The sequence below is a fragment of the Etheostoma spectabile genome, chromosome 18 (genome assembly GCF_008692095.1).
Source record: "Etheostoma spectabile isolate EspeVRDwgs_2016 chromosome 18, UIUC_Espe_1.0, whole genome shotgun sequence".
NCBI lineage: Eukaryota > Metazoa > Chordata > Actinopteri > Perciformes > Percidae > Etheostoma > Etheostoma spectabile.
In genome coordinates, this window is record NC_045750.1 from 2,823,804 (window position 1) to 2,845,665 (window position 21,862).

The window sequence follows — 21,862 nt, forward strand, 5'->3', positions numbered from 1 at the left end:
CTGTAAGCTGATGTAAATGTGGATGTAAAAGATAGAAAATTTTCAATAATAAAAGAAAATTTGTTTTGCTAATATTTTGTAACCAAAGAAAGGCATTTACAAATAACTACAGGGTTTTAGTGTCAGAGTTGTTACTTTGGGACAAAGGTGTGTTCATCATGGTAATAAAAGAAAACTGAAAGATAACATCCATTCAACTTGCATCCACATATTTTGGGAGGTTAGGGAATGTCTCTTGTAATGTTGCAAAAACTAAAAATCCTTCTGCGCATTAAACTGGTTTAAGTTAATAATACACACTTGTTTTCACAGGGAACATGTTTTCTTTCCAATGCTCTGCATTTCACTCTGTCCCACCTGTCCAGATGTTGTTCATAGATTACAACTCTGCCTTTAATATCATTATCCCCTCCACGTTAATCTACAAACTCCTCTCACTTAGACTGAAACCGTCCCATAGCAACTGGATCCTAGACTTTCTGACTATTAAACCCCAGTCTGTCAGACTAGGTAACCTCAACTCCTCCACCCTGATCCTCAGCACTGGTGCCCCTCAAGGCTGTGTTCTGAGCTCCCTTCTCTACTCCCTCTTCACCCACGACTGTCTGACAATCCATCAATCTATCTCTATAATGAATTTGCCGGATGACACCCCAGTCGTAGGCCTGCATACATTTTTATTAATTATCATTACCAAAATATACCGTACTCTATTTTATCAAGATCACGGTTAAGTAATCTCTTAACCTCAAAACGACAAAATATAAAAGCCGTCAGTTCAAGTCAACTTTGAATTTGTTCACTGATAGAAATGCTCGGGGCAGTTCCACGCTGATTAAAGCAGAATGTGAAGCGTTGATCAATCACTTCTCCGACTGCATCTCCACTGCTCTGGTTTCTCTTCAATGAGCCGGACTGTAAAGGGCCACGCCACCCCGAGCCCCTGAGATGTCGATCCCAAGATCTAAAGTCTCGATCTGACAAAAGGTTTTCAGTTTCACAGGATAACAAGTTAGTCGTGACCTGAAGTGAACAGAAGTTTGATACCTCTTTGTGACACGAAAACTAATTGGCAAAGTTGAGATAACAGGATTAGAAAAGAATATGTAAATCAGGTTTGTCTTGCCCTGAGTAATTTAAAAAAGTTTTTTTTTTTTTTTTTAAACGTGCATGTTTTTTGCATTTTCTTTTTTTAAGATTTTAAAGATTTTTAGGCCTTTATTGACAGGACATCTGAAGAAATGAAAGGGGAGAGAGAGGGGAAATGACACGCAGCAAAGGGCCGCATGTCGGAGTCGAACCCTGGCCCCCTGCGTTGAGGAGTAAACCTCATATGGGCACCCGATCTACCAACGGAGCTATCCAGGCGCCTTGCTTGTTATTTTTCTACCCTGTTTAATCTGATATCTGGATCCTTGTCTCGTCTGTTTTTGCTTAAATTAAGGATTTCACTTTCAGACTGTGCTGCATAATGCCTAATCTGGAACTGAAAGTCCATATTCATATGTTTGCCTTATTTCTGCAGAGGTTTTCTATTTCATTTTGCCTCTTTTGCATGACCGAAACTCAGAAAGATACCAAGAATACATACCATTTTCCCCATGTCTTTGTGTTCTACCTTTTTATTTATTTAGTTATTTAATTTGAGCATTATCAAGGTACTCTTGAGATCTAAATCTCTTTTTTTCTTTTTTTTAAACGGCAGCAACATTAACTGAAGGAAGAAACGAGTAAAAATAGAATCACTTATAAAACACAAACGTAGGGACATTCTTTTTCTTTTCTTTCTACCCCACCTTTGTAACCTGAACCACTTCATTTTGAAATGGGAAGAGAAGGATTTACCTACGTAAAAATACTTCTCATAACTGCCACCTCTTTGCGTTTAATTTGCCTCTGAAAAAAAGCACGTAAGAAGAAATCTAAAATAATAGAGATATTACTTGTTTTGCCACTTTATTACAGATGTTGGAGAGGTGATACATCACAATATAATAGAGGGGTTGACGTGTTTGTGTATGTGTGTGTGCGTGTGCGCTTGCATGTGAGTGTGTTTGTGTGTGTGTGTGTGTGAGAGAAGGTCATTGTTCATATGGTGTTACATGGACAGGGAATAATAAAGAACACACACACACACCATACATGATTTATGCCCTGGCTATAATGGGTAATTCATCATCTGACTGGGGCACATATTAGGGTTAAGAGACAGAAAGAAAGAGGGGCTTAGTGCTCTGTGATTTATCAGAAATAACAGTAGCAGTAAATCGAAAACTTGATTTGAAATGTGTATTTCTAAAACTACACATTGTTCTCTCACTGTATCTTCAATTTTCTATGTGAGGCTGTTGCACACCAACACACACACACACACACACACACACACCACACACACACACACACACACACACACACACACACACACAAATAATAAACCAAGACTACCGGCCAGCACCCAAAACATAAAGATAGGCACAAATATAAAGACATTATAATAACTGCACCAGATGTGGAGGCATATGCTCACTAGTCTGCATTGAAGCCCACATTTTAGATGACTCATTTCAGTGGCTAAAGCTTAAAGTGCTCATATAATGCTCATTTTCAGGTTCATAATTGTATTTAGAGGTTATATCAGAATACATGGTTTAATTTTCAAAAAACACCATATTTTTGTTGTACTGCACATTGCTGCAGCTCCTCTTTTCACCCTGTGTGTTGAGCTCTCTGTTTCAGCTACAGAGTGAGACATCTCACTCCTACTAGCCAGTCAGAAGCAGAGCATGAGGGCGAGCCACGCGAGCAGCTATTCGAGCATCATAACGTGTGTTACAAAGTGACGCACGCTAGTCACGCGAGTTATGGCTGGACTACAACAGAGCTGTGTGGAGCAGTGTGTGAACAGTTTGTGTTTTCTGTTGGAGATGGTAAGTACCTTTGGGGGGGACTTTGGGCTTTTTCACTTTGTAAAACTCTATGCACAAAGAAGATATATAACACAATAAAGGAAAGGCCAAAAGCCAAAAAGCATAATATGAGCACTTGAAGGACCTTGGAGCAAGGCATTAAATAACAATTGCCCAGATTGTTAGGCCCGTGTCTTGCCTAGTAGCTTGTTGTGTGTGTGTGGGGTGTGTGTGTGTGTGTGTGTTTGTGTGTGTGTGTGTGGTGTGTTGTGTGTGTGTGGGGTGTTTTGTGTGGTGTGTGTGTGTGTGTGTTTTTGTGTGTGGGGGTGTGTTGTGGTGTGTTGGTTTGGGTGGGTGGTGGGTGGTTGTGTGTGTGTGTGGGTGGGTGTGTGGGTGTGTGGGTGGGTGGCAGCTAGGATTCTGGGTGGAACGAGTTTGAAGCGAGGGGGCAGCCTATCAATACTTGTTTAGCTTTTTATATGTTGCTTTGTCATTCAAGCAGCAGAAATTCTGACGGTGTATAAAGACCGAACGGAAAGCCAATATTTGGGCTTCGGATTGTTCTGCTAATGCTGGACTGTTTTTGCATTACCTGTAGTTATTCTTTCTATTTTCTTGTTCCAACACTTTGGTATTAGGCGTCGATAGCCTCTTTCTCAACGACACAAAATTAATTTTAAATGTTTTCAACTTAACTTGAAGGACAAATTCAATCCATTGGCGTCGTCTCTCTGTTTCTTCTTTTAGGCAGCAATAACCTCTTTCTCAACAACACAAAACAAACGTCCATCTACGTCTCTCCATTCAATTTAAAGATTTGGTTTTTGGTTTGAACACACATTTAGGAATAACAGGAAGTCTATTTTTCACGACAAAAGGTTTGGAAAAATAAATTTGTCACATAGGTAAATGAACAACATACTATTTTTTTTGATTACATATGGAAGTTTTTTGTGAAGTAGCCGTGATATAAGTGCAATACAGTATATCAATATCAATTGCACAACATGAACCTTGTTGAGCGTTATCTTTTGGTGTAGTACTTCTACTCCTGTACACCAATGTTACCCCGTAATAACAGCAGTAGCTGTGTTGCCTTGATTTAACCCAACCTACCTGTTCCCAAACTGTAGGTTTTTAAAACCAATATTTTGTCCTTCATAATCTTTTTGGGTTTTCCCCCTCTTTGTGTGTGTGTGTGTTGGGTGTGTGTGTTGTGTTGTTTTGTTGTGTGTGCGCCCCCCCCTTCGTTTCTCCATTACGTTCCCAAATGATCAGTCTGTCTCGTCTGGATGAAATTTAAAAGGTTCTCTGGTGGCTTGGCTCACCACACCCACACACACAACACACACCCACACACCCACACACACACCCACACACACACACCACACACACACACACCCCACAACACACAAAACACACACACACACACTCTGTTTTGTCCAGCCCTTTGTGTCTCAGGGTTTTTTATTTAATGTCTGTGTTCGTGTAAGAGGGGGTGAAAAGGGATTGAGAGGATGCCATGGTCATTAGGAAGACAACTGTGGGGTGTGTGTGTGGGGTCGGTGTGTGTGTGTGTGGTGTGTTGGTGTGTCTTGTAAATAGGATAAAGTCCAGAGGACCTTGAACGCAGCCTTTCCTGAGCTCTTAGCGAGACGAGACACAAACAAATCTTACAGAGAGGCAAGAGGGCCGTGTGTGTGTGTGGGGGTGTGTGTTTTTGCCCTCGTTTCTTACCTCATGTCTCCACTACACTTTTCTTTCTTTGTCCACTTTGTTTCTCCTTTCTTTTCCTTCCTTGTCCTCCTCCTGTTCCTTGCTTCTTCTTGCTTCGCTTCTCCTTTCTCCTCCTCTCCATCTTTACTTCAATGAACTTGGTGCTCTCCTTTCCTCCCTTCTTTCCAACTGATTTATTCTTTATTGTCCCTTTTCCCATACCCTCCTTATCTCTCTATCCCATTTTCACTTTCTCTTCTGTCCTTTTTCCCTTTCACTTCTTTCCCACTTTTCTTCTGACTCTTCTTCTCTGCTTCCATCTGTCTCCCTTGCTTAATACCTTCTCAACTCTTTACTTATTTCTTCTCTTATTCACAAAGGTTTTTCTATTGTATTCCTTCTTTTCTTTCATCCTACTTCTCTCTTCATCTCTTATTCTATCTTCTTCTTTTATATACTCCTCTTCCTTGTTCCACGTATCACTCTATTTCCTCCTCTGGCCTTCTTTCACTTTATTTTCTCCATTTCTCTCCATCTGATTTTTTATTTTTTTTTACTTGTATCCCTCTTTTCCTTTGCTCTCTTTCCTCCTCTTCCTCGTCTTCCCCCTTCGTCTCTCACTCCTCTTTCATCTATGTATCCCTTTCGTTCTTAATGCTTCTTTGTTACAACCACCATGGGAAGAAAAAAACAACATTCTTAACACACACACACACACACACACACACACACACACACACACACACACACACCACACACACACACACACACACACACACACACACAGTCTGACTCGCAGCCCTCTAATGGCCCCATTTAAACAATGTGTCGCATCAGCAAGTCGTATGGCTTGAATAATGAGGAGAGAAGAAGAAGGGGGTGGACAGAGGAGAAGAAGAAGATGAGGAGTGTCGGTCGTTTTCCGCATCCCTCCATCCAGACTGCTGCTCCACCGTAAATGTTGTTTTCTTACACACAACCATCACCGCTGTTGTGTGTGTGTGGTGTGTGGTGTGTGGTGTTGTGTGTGTGTGTGTGTGTGTGTGTGGTGTGTGTGTGTGTGTGTGTGTGTGTGTGTGTGTGTGTGTGTGTGTGTGTGTTGTGTGTGTGTGTGTGTGTGACAGACAGTCTCTGTGGTCGTTACGGAGAAATATGGCCTCCGGGGTTTTTGCTGAAACTCCCGTGTTATGTTTATGATGGGGCAAAAGAGAGAGAGAATGATAAAGTACATTATTTATGTCTCTCGCCCTCAAAGACACATCCTCTCCCTCTTATACATTACACAAACACACACCAAAACACACTCTATCAACTAAAACACACACACTTCTCAGCCTCTTAAAAAATACCTACAAACACACCTACACTCACACACACACACACATACTGTGCACACACACACACACACATACATACACACACACATTCATAAAGGCTCCCTCAGTCGTTCACACACAAACTACACTCACTTCCTGCATGCACACAGGCATCTGCACTGTCTCATAAATGATACACACTCTCTTGTAAACGACACTCACAGCAGAGCTCCGACAGACACAAAGTGCAGCTGTAGTTTTTTTTTTTTTTTTAAGTCGTTACCACCTTGTGTTTTCCTCCACCAGCTGTTTGTAGCTGAACAGAATTTATGTGTTACATTAACATTTTTACATCTTCTTTTATAGTGTTTGTATTTTCTAGGGAAGTGGGGGTACTTATACCTTGGTACTTCTGCAGAATAACATGGAACTTATGACTTTTACTGTGGCTCACACTGTCATCTTGGCTTCTCTTTGGCATATTAAAGGGCCATACAGCTGCTTTTGCATGCTGTAGCTCATTGACTACAGATTGCATTTGTTTACATTATTGCAACCTATTATCCAAAGCATCCGGTAGGTTTTAAGGTTGAGCTCCTACATTCCAGGCAGTCATATTGATTTCCATTTATTTACGGTAGCACGAAAATCAAGACTGAGCTCAGAAATTTATCACAGTGAACATTTAGTCAATTTTATTTTGTCAGAGTTACGTTTTTGTTGTGTGGTACTGCAGTGGAGTCTTCCTGTATTGATTTGTCCAAGGACAGCCTGACATCTGAGAGTGAGTGGCTGCAAAAACAGTCTTTTCACAACATTCCCAACATCCATGTGTGCTCATTATTTGTCATCTGTGAAAACCTTGAATGCACTTCAACAGACGGTTATTAATTCTCACGTGTCAAAATGGATTGAATGCGCATTCATTACCACTAAGTGACAAAAAAAAGCTAAAGGTAAGATGGATTACCCTCTGTATCTCACACGTTTAAAGTCTCTGCAAAGGTTTGTTTTTATACTAACAGATATAGCTAAAACAAGTGTTCGTCTTCAATGTAAAACATGAATCAAGCTAAGCTACTGCTGAATCCATCTGCTGATTGTGGGAAATGTCGAGGCAGTGACTTCCTAAACATGATCCATGAGAATAAACTTAAAATAGACCTCCACATACAGTAGTTTTTATTTGGTTTGGTCCAAATGGGCCAGACTACAGGTGTGAAAACACCTTGAACAATGCTCAGCAGTATGCTAAACTATATGTAGTTTCTAATGAATACGCTACAACTTGCAGAACCACCAGTATGCTGAGTGCTTGATTCTGATGTTTCTACACAGTACTACACTATCAGACTGTTCATAATCACCAAGCACGCCAGCTACTTATTAGGTTGGAAGACTGATAACTGAGTGATTAATTGACTGACTGAATGATTCATGTATTGACTGGGTAGCTTTAGCAACCCCAAACACCAGCCTATAGTAAGAGCAGCGATGCAACAAAAGACACAAACAGAATTTGTAATCCAAATAAAAAAACAGTGAAATTCAGAACAAGGGATTGGACCGGATTGATTTAACTGATGATTGATTTATACACATGTTCAGATGTTATTAGGGGGATTTGTTTACACCTTAAAGGTCTTTCAACACAGAAGGAAATTAGACCTATATAAACTGAATAATGATACTCTGCTGCAGTTTTACATATGGATTTTTTGATGACATTTATATGATCAGAAAATAAAGAACCAGGCCTTTAAAGCCCCCACCAAGGTAAAGCCTCCGGCACAGATCAGTACAGTAAAAGCAGCTTTTAGCTCCAAAACAAGGAGAGAACAAATACAATAAAAGGCTGAAGTCCAACAGTCATCTTGTTAAATACCAAAAGAGCAGCAAGTTAAAAAAAACTTATTTTAGTAAAATTACCTCTAAAAGCTCTCCAGAAGATTTTATAGAGCCAAACACACACACACACACACACACACACACGTCACAAGCCAAAATGTCAATCAACAAAAGCTGAAACATACTCTCTGCTCTGCATTTGGTTTTAACCCAGGTTAACTCTGGAATAATGCCAACGTGCAGTAAAGGGATTGTTAATTGTGGAAGATTGATTTATTGGATGGCTGACAGACTGATAAATTGGATCCATAACAGCTGGATAATTAGATTTATTGACAAAAAGATAACATATTGTCTTATTATGCAGATAAATGTTATACAAATGATTACCTCTATATGCAGTAGAAGTATGAGAGACACACACAGAGTATTGGTTTATTCTACCTACTCTCTACTCTCCCCTTCTTGTTCTTTTTATATATTCATTTGTTCTAGTTTAGTCAGTGACTGTTTACATGCACATTATATTCCAGTGTTTCCCCTTATTCCGACAAAGACAGTATTCCGACTAGGTAAGCTCTTTACATGGCTAATGAAAGTGAATAGTCCACTAATATACAGTGGTGCTCAAAAGTTTACATACACATGCTTAAGTTGACTAAAAAGAGGAATAAAAAAATCATGTTTTGGAAATTTATTTTAATACCTAAATTAAAAAATGAGGTAAAATCCAACCTTTAAGGACACCAATTTTCTTTGTGAATGAATAAGGTATTGTAAATAAATAAATGTTCTTATTTAAAATACAGGGGTCATAAGTACATACCCCTATGTTAATTCCCATAGAGGCAGGCAGATTTTTATTATTAAAGGCCAGTTATTTCCTGGATTCAGGATATTATGCATCCTGATAAAGTTCCCTTGGCCTTTAGAATTAAAATAGCCCCACATCCTCACATACTCTTCACCATGCTTAGAGATAGGCATGGGATACTTTCTATAAAATCATCTCTCAATGCAAATCAAACCAGGTATTAGTCTAACTGAAATAAAACCATGCCTATCTCTAAGCATGGTGAAGAGTATGTGATGATGTGGGGCTATTTTAATTCTAAAGGCCAAGGGAACTTTATCAGGATGCATAATATCCTGAATCCAGGAAATAACTGGCCTTTAATAATAAAAATCTGCCTGCCTCTATGGGAATTTAACATAGGGGTATGTATACTTATGACCCCTGTATTTTAAATAAGAACATTTATTTATTTACAATACGTTATTCATTCACAAAGAAAATTGGTGTCCTTAAAGGTTGGATTTTACCTCATTTTTTAATTTAGGTATTAAAATAAATTTCCAAAACATGATTTTTTTATTCCTCTTTTTAGTCAACTTAAGCATGTGTATGTAAACTTTTGAGCACCACTGTACCCGTTTACATGTAGCTGTGCAAAATAGGATTTTTCATTTCAAAGTTTATCAGCGGTGGAGGACTTGTTGGACCGTGAGAACACAGCGTCCCTCTTTCATTCCTTCAACCAGCTTCTTGAAAAGGTTGGCGTCTTTGATCATGTTTAAAAGTAGCTGTGTTTCTCCTTATCGGGTCTGCAGCCTTGCAAACGCTTGGCTGGTTGATTTGTGTACAGCAACCATAGCAACGCACAGAGCTGACCATAAGCCTGAGGTAAAAACCCCGAGTGAGACGCATATTCCAAATGTGCTGTATACATGTACAAAGAATGCCTCTAAAAATCATTTTCTCATGATGGAATTGTATTATCCTTGACACATTGGCATTATTGTTCACCTGACATCCACGTCAATAAAGTAAATAGTATGAATTGTTACCCAGCATCTGCAAAGAATGTGTATGTGCTCTCTGATGATGCCTGTACATGGAGTTATTTACAAACTTGAATAGTTGACAGATCATTCTCACGCTGGTTGACGTATTCATGCTTTTTTTTTTGGTACAACTTCAAAAAGGTTAAGGTCTGATTATTTGAAGCAAGCCACACATACAGAATATGTAGTCGAAGTACACTAATTTAGCTAGGATGTTCAGATTTGAGAAGAACTTGAATTTTAATTGATAAAACGCTTGCTTGTTTTACACCTGGGAAGCTCCCCTGGTAGGGCGTGCGCCCAGGTCCTCGGTCCTCACTGCAGCGATCACAGTTTGGGTTCCGACCTGCGGCCCTTTGCTGCATGTCCCCCTCTCTCTCCCATTTCATATCTAAGTATGATTATTTAATGGAGACTCAGTGCTGGGAGAAATATCAGTAGCATATCCAAGTCCTGATCTTGTTACAAATGGATTTGCCTGTACAGCACCTGAGATCTTGAAAAGGATACTGTGTACCATTTGCAGGTTCCAGCTTCTTAAATGGGAATGTGGATTAGCTACATTTCTCTGTTTTGCATCTGTGTTTAAAGCTTTTAGAGTTTTGCACTGTTGGATGGACAAAATAACTTTTTTTCTACTCTATTTCAGACTAAACCCATGTTTTTTTCTTGACAGATCTCGGATGCTGAGTGGGAGGACATGTTGGAAGGTTTCGATGAGCGAGGTTACCTGAGCGCTCGGCGCTGGAAGCCCGGTGACGATCCGTACACCCTGTACGCCTTCAACCAGAGAGAGAGCGAACGCATCCCGAGCAACCGAGCCCTGAGAGACACACGACACTACAGGTACACACACACACACACACACTTATTACTTAATGATTTACTTTACTTTGAATGGGTGTTTAATATGCCAGATGGATTTGAGAAAACGTGCTTCCAGTGTGGCAAACTTTCTCTTTACAACCTGTGTTCACTGCAGCCACTGGAGGGTTATTATACACACTTTCTACAATGTGAGGTGTGAATCAGTAGAGTGTGTACAAAAAATAAAAGCTTATTAGTGCACAAACTCAAACTCCAGTAGCGTGCAGGCACAAACAAACACAGACACACACACACAGACACACACACAGGGACAAACACACAGGGTCAAACAGTACAGCAGCAGCTCTCTGAGCTCATAATTAATCTCCTATCTGTACAAAAAACAAATTTGAGATTATGAAACCAAACACGTTTTCCTAGAAAAACCACCAAATTACAATCCGCCTGTCTGCTAAGAAATTAAATTAAACACCAAAATAGAAATCCTCTTAGCGGAGCGCCCATCATCATCAGCCCGAAGATAAGGCGCTCGTCGCATTGACAGCGGCCGCCTCCTTACACATTTCAGCAGATAAAAACCTTCAGGCACTTGTGGAAGGCATCAAGAGGTCCCAGGGTAGACACACACACACACACATACACACACACACACACACACACACACACACACACATACACACACACACACACACATACACACACATACACACACATACACACACATACACACACACACACACACACACACACAACACACACACACACACACACCACTCTCTCTCTCTCTCTCTCTCTCTCTCTCTCTCTCTCTCTCTCTCTCTCTTCTCTCTCTCTCTCTTCTCTCTCTCTGAACTTGACTGGCACTTGATTACTTTGATTTTTTCTTGCACTTCAATATTGTGACATGTATTTATATCATTTTTGAGGTATGGTTATATGTCTAAAATATCATCACAGAGCAGTTTTTTCACTGGATTGCATCAGAGTATTTCCCGTCTTGTTGCTATGAATGATTTAAGGGATGTTTCTTTTTTGCATGTTTTTTAGTCTCTTGAATCTTACACTCTCCCCTTATTTGCTTCAAATTAGGAAAACAACTTAATTGCATCTAGTTTATGACTTCACTGATTGAAATATTCATGCTTAAGGCATTTTGTTTTTTAATATTCTAGATGTGTGGTGCATGACTTTATACATATTTCCGCTAAAATTCAACCTGCCATATGTAAGATGTTTCTAAAGTTTGGGCTCCTGAGTGGAATTTTAAAGTTCTTTCAACTTTTAACAATTTCTCTCCCTAAGGTTGTAATTATTGATCTAAGCACAGTGAAAGAGAGGGTGGACAATAGTTTCTTTTTCATTGTCAACAAATACCATGAAATAATCAAAACCAACAATGAGTATCTCCTACTATATAGACTTATGCTGTGTCTCAAATTGCACACTTCTGTACTTACAGTTGCTATTTTGAGTACATCACGTGTTCACGCTGACAAAGTATGGCCACATGACGTACACTACGCACCCTGATGCTGCACTTAAAGGGGTGTGGAGCAGAGTGTGGATTGCTGGACTACAACACTCAACGGCTGCCACCTTTGCTACGTAGCTAAAGCCAAGGGACCACCAATGTATTTTAAAACCGGTGAAAATTTCTTATTATAACGGTGACATCAGAACTATACAAATGTTGTTTATAAATGTTTTTTTCCCCGATAAGTACCACTATACTGCCACAAGAAAACAAGCTGGTATATACCGGTATTATGTCGGGCGAAAATAGGTGGCAGCAACTCTCCACCTGGCTGCATTTAACAGATGAATAAGAAGAGAAATTTCCGGTTGGTGCATAACAGCCGTGCACGATTGGAGACAACACCCCCCTGTCGAAATGTACGCCAGACACAAGTGAGCACACAGTGTACTACATGTACATGTACTTACAGAAGTATCCAAATTGAGACACACTGTTCCACACTGTATCCAAACTGTGATGCATGCCTTTTCTCTGTGCCAAAGAGCTCCATTATTGTTAAAAACACATCGGTGAGTTGCACCGGGCGACATATTCCTTCATTACCCTCTATCCCACACACACCGTCCTGCTGCCACAAATAATCACTAGAGCACCAAATGTGGATTAATCCACCTCTGAAAATAGTCCCCAACAAATGCACTCTTGTGCAATCTCTTTCTGTTTGTTTGATTGAAACTACACTGACTAGCTTTTTTAGGAAATAAGTTGAGTGTTACTACATTTCATCAGGCGCCATTATTGTTTTCATTTTATTCTCTTACCTACAAATCCCCATCCTTATGTTTAGAGGTGCCATTGAACCTGTTTGTTTTGTCTGTAATGACCTGAATGTGTCCGACAGTATTTAATGAAGCTGCAAAAGTACAGAAAAGGTAGATTAATGCAAAGGACAAATAACATCATGGAACATCCATTTTGCCGCTGTGACGGCGTGGCTTTCAGCCGATCCGTGCGTTGTGTGATTAAAGGTTAGCAGGCAGCTCATGGTGACCCAGCTCTCTAATAGGAAGCTGCATGTGGGCGTTAATTGGGTGGCTGTTTTTTTCTGGCAGATTCTGTGAACATGACTAAGCCCTGGATGGCTGCTGCGGCTGGTGGTGGTGTTGGTGAGCACAGCGGGGTACGGCTCCACGACTCACGTAGGAAGCTGAAATCTGTTAGCATAACTGGCATGTACATCACTCTGCGTGTCTGCGTGTGTGGACTTTTTCAAGATGTGTCCTGCAGTCGATGAGATGTATGATGTCTGAGTCAATCAAATCAAAGCTTCTGAAACTGTGTGCATGCAGGCGCGTGTGTGTTTACATGTACACACATGTATGCTAACGTTCGTAAATGCGTTGTGTTGACAGTCTGTGTCATCTGCTGTATTTCCGGAGGAGAGAAATTTGCTGTCGAGCTGACATAAGGCGGCTGAAAAGTGTGTGTGTGTGTGTGTGTATGTGTGTGTGTGTCCCAGAAAGTGAGAAGTGTTTGTAGGAGGTGGGAAACCAGGGTTACGCTTACACATTAATCTGCAAGCAGGGAGGTGGGGGCTGGTAGTGCTCATTTATCTCGTGTAGGACAGCAATGAAAGGTGTGTGTGCGTGTGGACTGGTGGGGGTTTGCTGTTATGTGATTATCTGTTAACTCAGTTACCGTGTAGCTGTACATCTCAGGAGTGCTGGGCAGGGGAAATGATAGCACCCTATACTCTGTTAGGATGGAAAAAGCTGCAGTGAAATCCTCGACTGAAGCCACTGAGGTTTTGTATTCTTCAAAAACACCTCTTCAGCTGCAGACTCACTGAGGCGCTTCCTACACTTTGGCACCGTTCCCAAAGGGGAGCGTTTGGAGGAAATTCAAGGTGGTGTGACAGAAATTTGTAGGAAGAGCACAAAAAAGTGAGGGAAAGCTAACATTAAAGGAGAGATGTGTAAATGGAGCAGTTGAAAATGATGGTGTTGACTATTTGTCATTACCTCTGATGACTGCTGTTAGATTCCCAGCTTTCAACGGACTTTCCATGTAATGATATGTCTTATGCTGTGACTATCGCTTAAAATGTTTTGATACTAGTGTTTTGCACTGTGGAATATAAATATGTTGAAACGAAACACTGTAAATCAGAAAAAATATGGGTTTAAATGACAAACTGTCTCATCAAAAAGTAATTTAACAAAATAAACAATCTTACCAAGCATTCTGTATTTCGGACAGTTTTCAGTAGTTGGGCTACAGATACTTTCCATACAGCACTAAAAGATTTTGAGGTTTAATCTGAAAACAAAAATGTGACTTTGCAGAGTTGAACAATGCATCGCAAATTTACATAAATGTAAACATTTGACTCAGACTGTTTTGTGTTCTTTCACTTCAAGATGAAGTCCAGGGTTTTGAGCAAGTTGCATTTAGGTAAAAACGTGAAGTGTATTTAGAGTTGTTTGTCCGTCTCTTCTGGCTACAGTCAGTGGCGAGGGTGGTTGCATGCATGACAGTGAGCATGTTTCTTCGGACCCATTTTGTGTGACCGCTCAGACACACTGATTCAACAACACACCGATCCCGTTGTTTTAGACCCTTTCCTGTCCCTCACATTCATGGAGCCATATGACTAATAATACTTTTTTTAATTTAAGTGTCATTTAAAATATTCGTCTCTAGCAGATGTGCCTTTTCCTCAATTTGTGGCACCTCATGCAGATTTGTACCCGTTTGTCTTTTTCACAACTGCTTTTGCATTCATAGAGCAAAAAAAATCACCTCACAATGCACATGAATATTACAAATATTACAAAGATTGTTATTATACAGATGTTACCCTAATGGTTATATGTTGGTAATAACAAGATAATAACAGAGTTTGAAGTCATTACCATTACTTGCCTCATTGTTATCTCATTAAGAAAAATAGAGTCACAATATTAACAAATTATCCACTGTGTTACTCCTAAGACTTACATATTTACCCTTTTATTACTGAGCTGTAATGTAGCGTTGCTAAAACATTGTGTCAGCGGCCAACTACGGCTACATCTACACTACTATATTTTCCTTATTATTGGCGTTCTGAGACAAAAAAGATCTGCGTCCACACAAGAGTTTTAGTTCCAGTAGTAGAACTAATCTCCGTCCATATTAACACGTTTGAAAACACATATCACATGACCATTCTCATCCACTGGGCATGCCCGTTCCGATGTAAACAGGAAGCAGATTGTCTGACGTTACTCTGCGGTTGAAAATCATCAATGTATACGTTGAAAGTACGGAACATTCGTTGGAGAAAAAACAACAATGATGAAAAGTAAGACTAGGGATTTATTACCTTGGAGCGATGATGATGTGAAACTGTTACTGAATGGTATGTAAGATAACTTACTGATAAGACCGATAAGGTTCCCGTCCAGACTACAAAGCAACCCCGGAGTTTTCAAACCAAAACAGGGGCAGCAGTGTTTCCAAATGCCTCTGCTTTAGGGGCTCTGAAACACAGCAGTAGTGTGATCGCGAGGTGTAAACGTAGCAAAAGATATTTGTTTTTAAACCAAGACGTAGTAGTGTAAATGTAGCCTAGGTGTTTGGAGAATGTTGGTCTATCAAAGTTGCTCTTTATTTCTATCGGGATATTATCATGTTATTACTTTAAATTCTTCAGTTAAGTTTGATGTAGATATAAATTTAAAACCATTTCCAGTTTGTTTGGAATACACACATTAGCAGCAACAGTCACTATAGTACTTAAAGACAAGAGCACCACCTACAGTATGGAGAAACTTGAACCTCACCACTAGAAAATTCAAAGAAAAACACTGTCTGATATTGATACTGTTTGACTATTTGACAGGTGGTATCTGGATAATGTGCGGAAACACCTCAGCTATGAGCCTTACATACCGAAAATAAAGACACAGAAACTAGAGAACCTGGTAGATTACCACTCTAAAGGAAAACTCATGTAGAGAAAGCACAGCAGGTGTATAGGGGAGGCTCCAGGTCTGTTATTTTCCCAGTGGGGCCACGATGAACTAAAGATTAGAGAAGCAAGCTTTTGAGTTGAAGGTGCACAGTTGGTTTTAGTAAAGCCCGCACGATGCAAGAAATCTGGACAAATAGAAAGAGACTATAGATGCATTGGACGGCTTCCACAGGGATAAAGGCAATGCAGGTGTCATTTTTGCTTTTGTTGGGATTAATCTGATTAAGGCGGAAGGAGGAATATCTAACTTTTACATGTTTCTTGAAAATTCTTCCACCAATATTTAAATAAATAATGTTAAGCCAACATTTTCTGGTTAAGCAGAAACCAACAGCGTTTTCAGCTGCGAGCATTTGAACATTTTAAGGAACTCAGGAACTTTGCCTGCAGTTAGACCTTAGGAAGCTACTGTAGTTCCTGTGTTTGTTCCTGGGCCATGGTTCAAAGCCAAGTATAAACTGAGAGTGAATCTTAGCTGTAGTTGTTGATTGTGGTTACTTGCTTAAACAGAGATTGACCGATTACATACCTTGTTACCGTGGTCAGGCTTTACAAGTATCTAATAGAAAAATAAGACAACCAATAAAGATGTCCCTTTTAATTTCACCATTGGACTGCTTTGCCTAATATTGGCATTTCCTGAGATGCATTGACAGAACAAACATGAATTCTAGAAACCTTTAAAGCATGTAGATCAGACTGCAAGTTAGTTCCTGGGGCTGTTTTGTCAAAGGGGCCGACAGACGCCTGGATGCTGAAGCCAAAGCTACTTGGAGCCCGCTACAAATATACTAGAAACTTACCTCAGAACAACAGTACTAAAGTAAATAGTACCCAACTGACTTCTCTATCAGAGTGAATATTTTGTTCCCAATAAGTTTGCGTCTAATGGACTACATTTACTTTCTCTGTGTGTGTGTGTGTGTGTGTGTGTGTGTGTGTGTGTGTGTGTGTGTGTGTGTGTGTGTGTGTGTGTGTGTGTGTGTGTGTGTGTGAAATAATTGTTGCTTATTTGTTAAATAGACATTAGGATTAGGCTCCAGTCTACAAAGCCAAAAGAAGAAGTAAACAAAGTTAAAAAGTGTGCTTTGAAAAACCTTTTTGTGCCATCTTAGGGTTTTGGCTGCCTGATTTTTACATTTATCTTCAAAGTGTCTGTTCATTCAGGCGATCAGTTGTGTTATTCGCATGTGTGTGTGTGTGTGTGTGTTAGAGAGTCACTGTATTAAAAAAACCAGTAGTGCTTTTAGCTGGGAAAGGGGGACCAGCGAGGTGTGGAGAGAGCTTTTTCTTTCAAAGCAGTGCTTTATTTTTTGTGGGAGGGGGGGGGGGGGGGGGGGGGGGCGATTGTTCAGGTCGTTATTGTGTATGGGAGGAGTGCTCTGTCACTATCTCAAGGTTGAAGGAGGAGGAGAGGAGGCGAGAAAGGAGATGAGAGAAAGGCAATAGACAGCTTCGGGAAAGATGGGGAGATAGGGGAGAGAAGGTGGTTGCAGGAGGAAAGAGGAGGAGGAAAAAGTCAAGTAGAGATTAGAGGTGGAGGAGGAGAGGAGAGGAGATGGAGGAGATGCCACAAGCTGCTGAGAGGAAAGATAATTGCCACATGCAGAGCTTGAGAGGCTGTGTGTGTTGGGGTGTGTGTGTATAAACCACTCCACTCCAGCACTCTGCTATTATCTCGGTGAACAGGGGAACCTCCCTCCGTCTGCTCTCAGACAGACAGGCCGCCTATAAGCCCAACAGCTGCTCCACTGCAGGGATTAGATCCAAGCGTGAAGACAATGGGTTGATACAGTACAGAGAAGAAACTGTCCTACAGTACTACACAATGGGTTGACATGGCAACACAACACTGTTTTAATGCAAAACAACGGAGAGAACATGTGTTGTACTATGTAAGATAACGAGTAACAAAACAATGCACAGTAAGATAATTGAGAAGGTGCCACGATAAGAAAAACACCAAGTTTCTTTTGTCGCTGAGTTTATTGTTTCATTATCAGAATAGATGTCAAGAATGTATCCTGCACATATAAAAGGAATACGCCACTGAAAACCTGTCTGGCTACCAAATACTCTGTGATGATTGCAGCTGCACACAGTCACAACACTTGCAATAGATTACAACAGTGACTCCGTTTCACTTCAGCAATTATCCTCATATATGTATCATATAAATATGAAATGAAAGAGAGGAAACTATATAACGTTGAGTATTGTGATAGCGAAATTGCTTCCAATATTAAAATGCACTGAGTTCTGCCTTTCTGCTGCTTTCAGAATTCTGCTAAAATACAACAAATTGCTTGTTAGATAAAAAAACTGAAAGGAAACTATTTCTAACACTATTTTAATTTTTTAATTTAAAATGAACACAAAAAGCACCAATAAAAAACATCTTGTCTTTTCACAATGTGTTCGTATAAATGGTTAATTGTGCAGCCCTAGATTAAAGACACATTTTCCAATTGGTTCCAGTCAGGTAGCAGTTGTACTTTGTCCCTTATGTCCCCAAATCAAATTTAGGTATATAAAGGTATCCAAAAAAATGTGTCAATCAAATACCGTATTTTCCCGACACTCCTGAGTATAAGTTGTATCAGTCAAAAAATGCATAAAGTCCAATTGGACAAGATGTCGCATTTATTTATAAATTAATTTCACAAAAGCCAAGACCAAGAACAGACAGTCAGCACACAGAACAACAGGCTGAATATGGTAGGTGTCCGGTATGTTAACGTAACACATTTACAGTTATTCAACTATACTATAGCACACAGAACAACTACCAGGGCGTGGTGACGTGACTGCACCGTTGACAAGCCTCTCCCGGCAGCACGCTGTTCAAGAACCGTCGACGTGTTCCTGCAGCTCTGGCCATCTTGTTTTCAGCCCGCGATTAGCTTCCTTTGTGTTTTTCATTGCAGTAAGAGTAACCTGTTTGCCAGTCCATCACAAGTTCCGCACTCACTACAAACTTTTTTTCTGCTGCTCGATTATGGTTTTTGGCTGTATATTTTACTACCTGCAGTTTGTGATCTGCCGAATAGGATTTATTTTTGGGGCCATTTTGTTTGTATTCAGTCTTTCTCAGTTGTCTGAAGGACCAGCATAGAGTTGTCACAAGCCTAGAGCGCCATCTTGCGGCTGTAGACGGTAATGTTTTCAGTATGAATTAACATTTAAAACATGTTGAATTATATATATTTTGATATATAAATTGCACCTGACTATAAGTCAAAGGATCAGCCAAACTATGAAAAAAAGTGTGACTTATAGTCCGAAAATACGGTCTATAAATTCCTCTGATAGTGGCCGGGGTGCTTTAGAGCTCAGGTTAATCAGCAGATTACCCACAATACACCTTGTGTGCGATTTCCTCGCCTCACAGAGAGCTTTCTGCCACGGCCTCGTAGATTACTGTAATCTACATAGCTACAAATTTATTTAACAGATTCAACAATATATTAATGCTTTTTTTCTGGGTTATGGTATTCATGTAAAGTATTACTTTCCTACCGGTATTTAAACAGTGCAGCTGTATGTGTGACTCAGCCGAGTGTGCCACCAGGTGCCAACGGATGGCAGTAGCTACATTGGATGTAACACGGGTCTCATTTAGTGACAGCAGAGAATGACGGCTCTGGTGCTAGTGACAGATTTTTCAACAACAAAACAAAAAAAGTCTGCAGGAGGGAAACTGCGACTCATTTTGACATCGACCCCAGGAGGGTCCGACACTGGAAGAAACAGAAGGATGAGCTGACAAGATTAGCCAACAGGAGCAGAGCACGGCTAGCTAGCTGGAGGTGGGAGGAAAAGAGTTAGCCTGGAGCTCGAAACGAAGCTAGCTAGCTACCATCTGTACCGTTAATCAGATACTGGTGTAACTACTGTATGCTCTTACTGTAATCTACCAGTAATGTATTTGAAATAGATACCCAGTACATTTACAGGGTTCAAACTGACACAGTGGTGGTGTTTGATTATTTCTGATCCAAATTGCACTGTCGACCTTCTGGCTGTTGTTGTATGGTGATATTTTTGCAAATGTTTCTTAAAAAAATGAATGAGCTCTGTCCACTGGAACGCTACAGCTTTTTATTCAAAAACGGTTTATTTAAAACAATTATACTTATCAAACAGATGGACTTATAAACAAAGGCCTGTCTCTAATAAAAGCCTGCTCCAAATAAAAGCCGGGTACCTTGTGCAGTTCAGGTAAATAAAGGCCACGGCTTTTTATTTGAGGACTTACGGTATGTAAAGAGATGTTTAAAAAAAGACAACAGTGTGACTCAATAACATAACAGTAAGGTATAAAAACTGTCTGTGAGAGACACGTCACCACATTGTAGTGGTGACATTAAAAGGGTGGGAGGTCATCACGTCTCTCTCCTCTGAAGCACAGCTGAACAAAACACAATTCCGCACACATTTGTCATTTTCTTTGTTTATGCCAGGGCGGCAGATGTGATAATGCTCCAGTGCTTTGTTTCCACTGCTCCAAAATGGAGGCATCCTCCCCGTAACCATTGACGATGAAAAAGTGACGGTCCACTGAGTTGGTTACTAATTATTTCATTGCATTGTGTCCCAGTGATCCCTGAACACTTATCACTAACTAGATCACACAATCATACAATAACCTCGTGTGTGTGTGTGTGTGTGTGTGTGTGTGTGTGTGTGTGTGTGTGTGTGTGTGTGTACAGACTGGCATCAACGTCTTTCAGACTCAGTCAACCACTTAGTCATGTTTCCATGAATCACAACATGCAGCTAAACATTAATCACTGTATTAGCTTTGGTGCCGCCCACGCTGAGACGCTCCTCATCCTTCTCTGATCTCGAGCCCCGAAAACACAAAAGAACAAAACCCCCCTCTGAACTCTGACACCGGATGAGCTTCATTTTCCCTCGTCATGCTCGTTTATTCAATTACCTGCTCCAGTGATGAATGATCACAGAGTCGGGTATCAAAAGCAGATGGAGGCAACGTAAAACACCCTGGAGGCTCTGATTTGCTGTGAACCGGTGTTCTGCAAAAAGGATTTGAAAACTCATCTAACCTCTAAAAATGCCGTCACCATTCACCACAGTACTTTATTCACTTTCTCCCAGTAAACACTGATTTTGGAATTTGCATGTCATCATCTTGACGTGTAAGATGTCTAAATTACATATTGTATGTATTAACCAGTTTGGTTGATGAGCTCTGTTTGTATTCTCTGTCTAAAACTGTTTCCTTGTTTGAAAAAACAAACTCCCAAACACATTAAAACGTGAACACGATGTCAGACTGAACAATGAAATGAAAGAAGACTCTAGTTCAGTCTGATTTCTGTGTTGGGATGGTTCTGACTACGTGCTGAAATGTAGTGATTTAGATGCTGTGGAAACAACTCGCACATGCAGAGGTAGGTGGAGGTAATTTTTAATAGGTGTATAATTTAGAAGTACTTATACCTATTAAGTATTTCAATTTCCTGCCACTTTCTACCTCTGCTCCACTACAGTTATTTGACAGCTAGTAAAAGTACTTTGAAGATTTAACATGTGTACTGAGTTTATGAAATATGAAGACTAATATATATTGATATGTCCTTTAAAGGAGAACAAAATGACATTTGGTGACATTTAAGAACAGCTTGTTTATTGCTAAGGCCATATTAAAAATGAAATAACAATAACTTATAACAATAACTTATTTCACAAGTGAATTGCTGTTTTTCTACAAAAACAACCACTAGATGGGTTAAAGGGTTAAAAGGGGTTTTCACAATAATTTTGCATCACGAGGCTGGCAAGGCGAGTTTCAACACATCGTCTGTGTTGTTTCTTTGAAACGGCAGCTGCAGACTGTTAGGTCACGGTGTTGGAATCCTCTCCAGTGAAATACAGTCACATT

The 21,862-nt window shown here is 40.2% G+C and overlaps 1 protein-coding gene across 1 annotated transcript in view; it reads left to right on the forward strand.

Moving 5' to 3' along the window:
- The window catches only part of galnt14 (UDP-N-acetyl-alpha-D-galactosamine:polypeptide N-acetylgalactosaminyltransferase 14 (GalNAc-T14)), a 173,982-nt gene that overhangs the window by 19,285 nt on the left and 132,835 nt on the right, over positions 1-21,862 (forward strand). Inside the window, exon 2 of the mRNA XM_032542745.1 lies at positions 10,308-10,477. Coding sequence (XP_032398636.1) covers positions 10,308-10,477 — 170 coding nt within the window. The remainder of the gene's footprint in view (positions 1-10,307; positions 10,478-21,862) is intronic.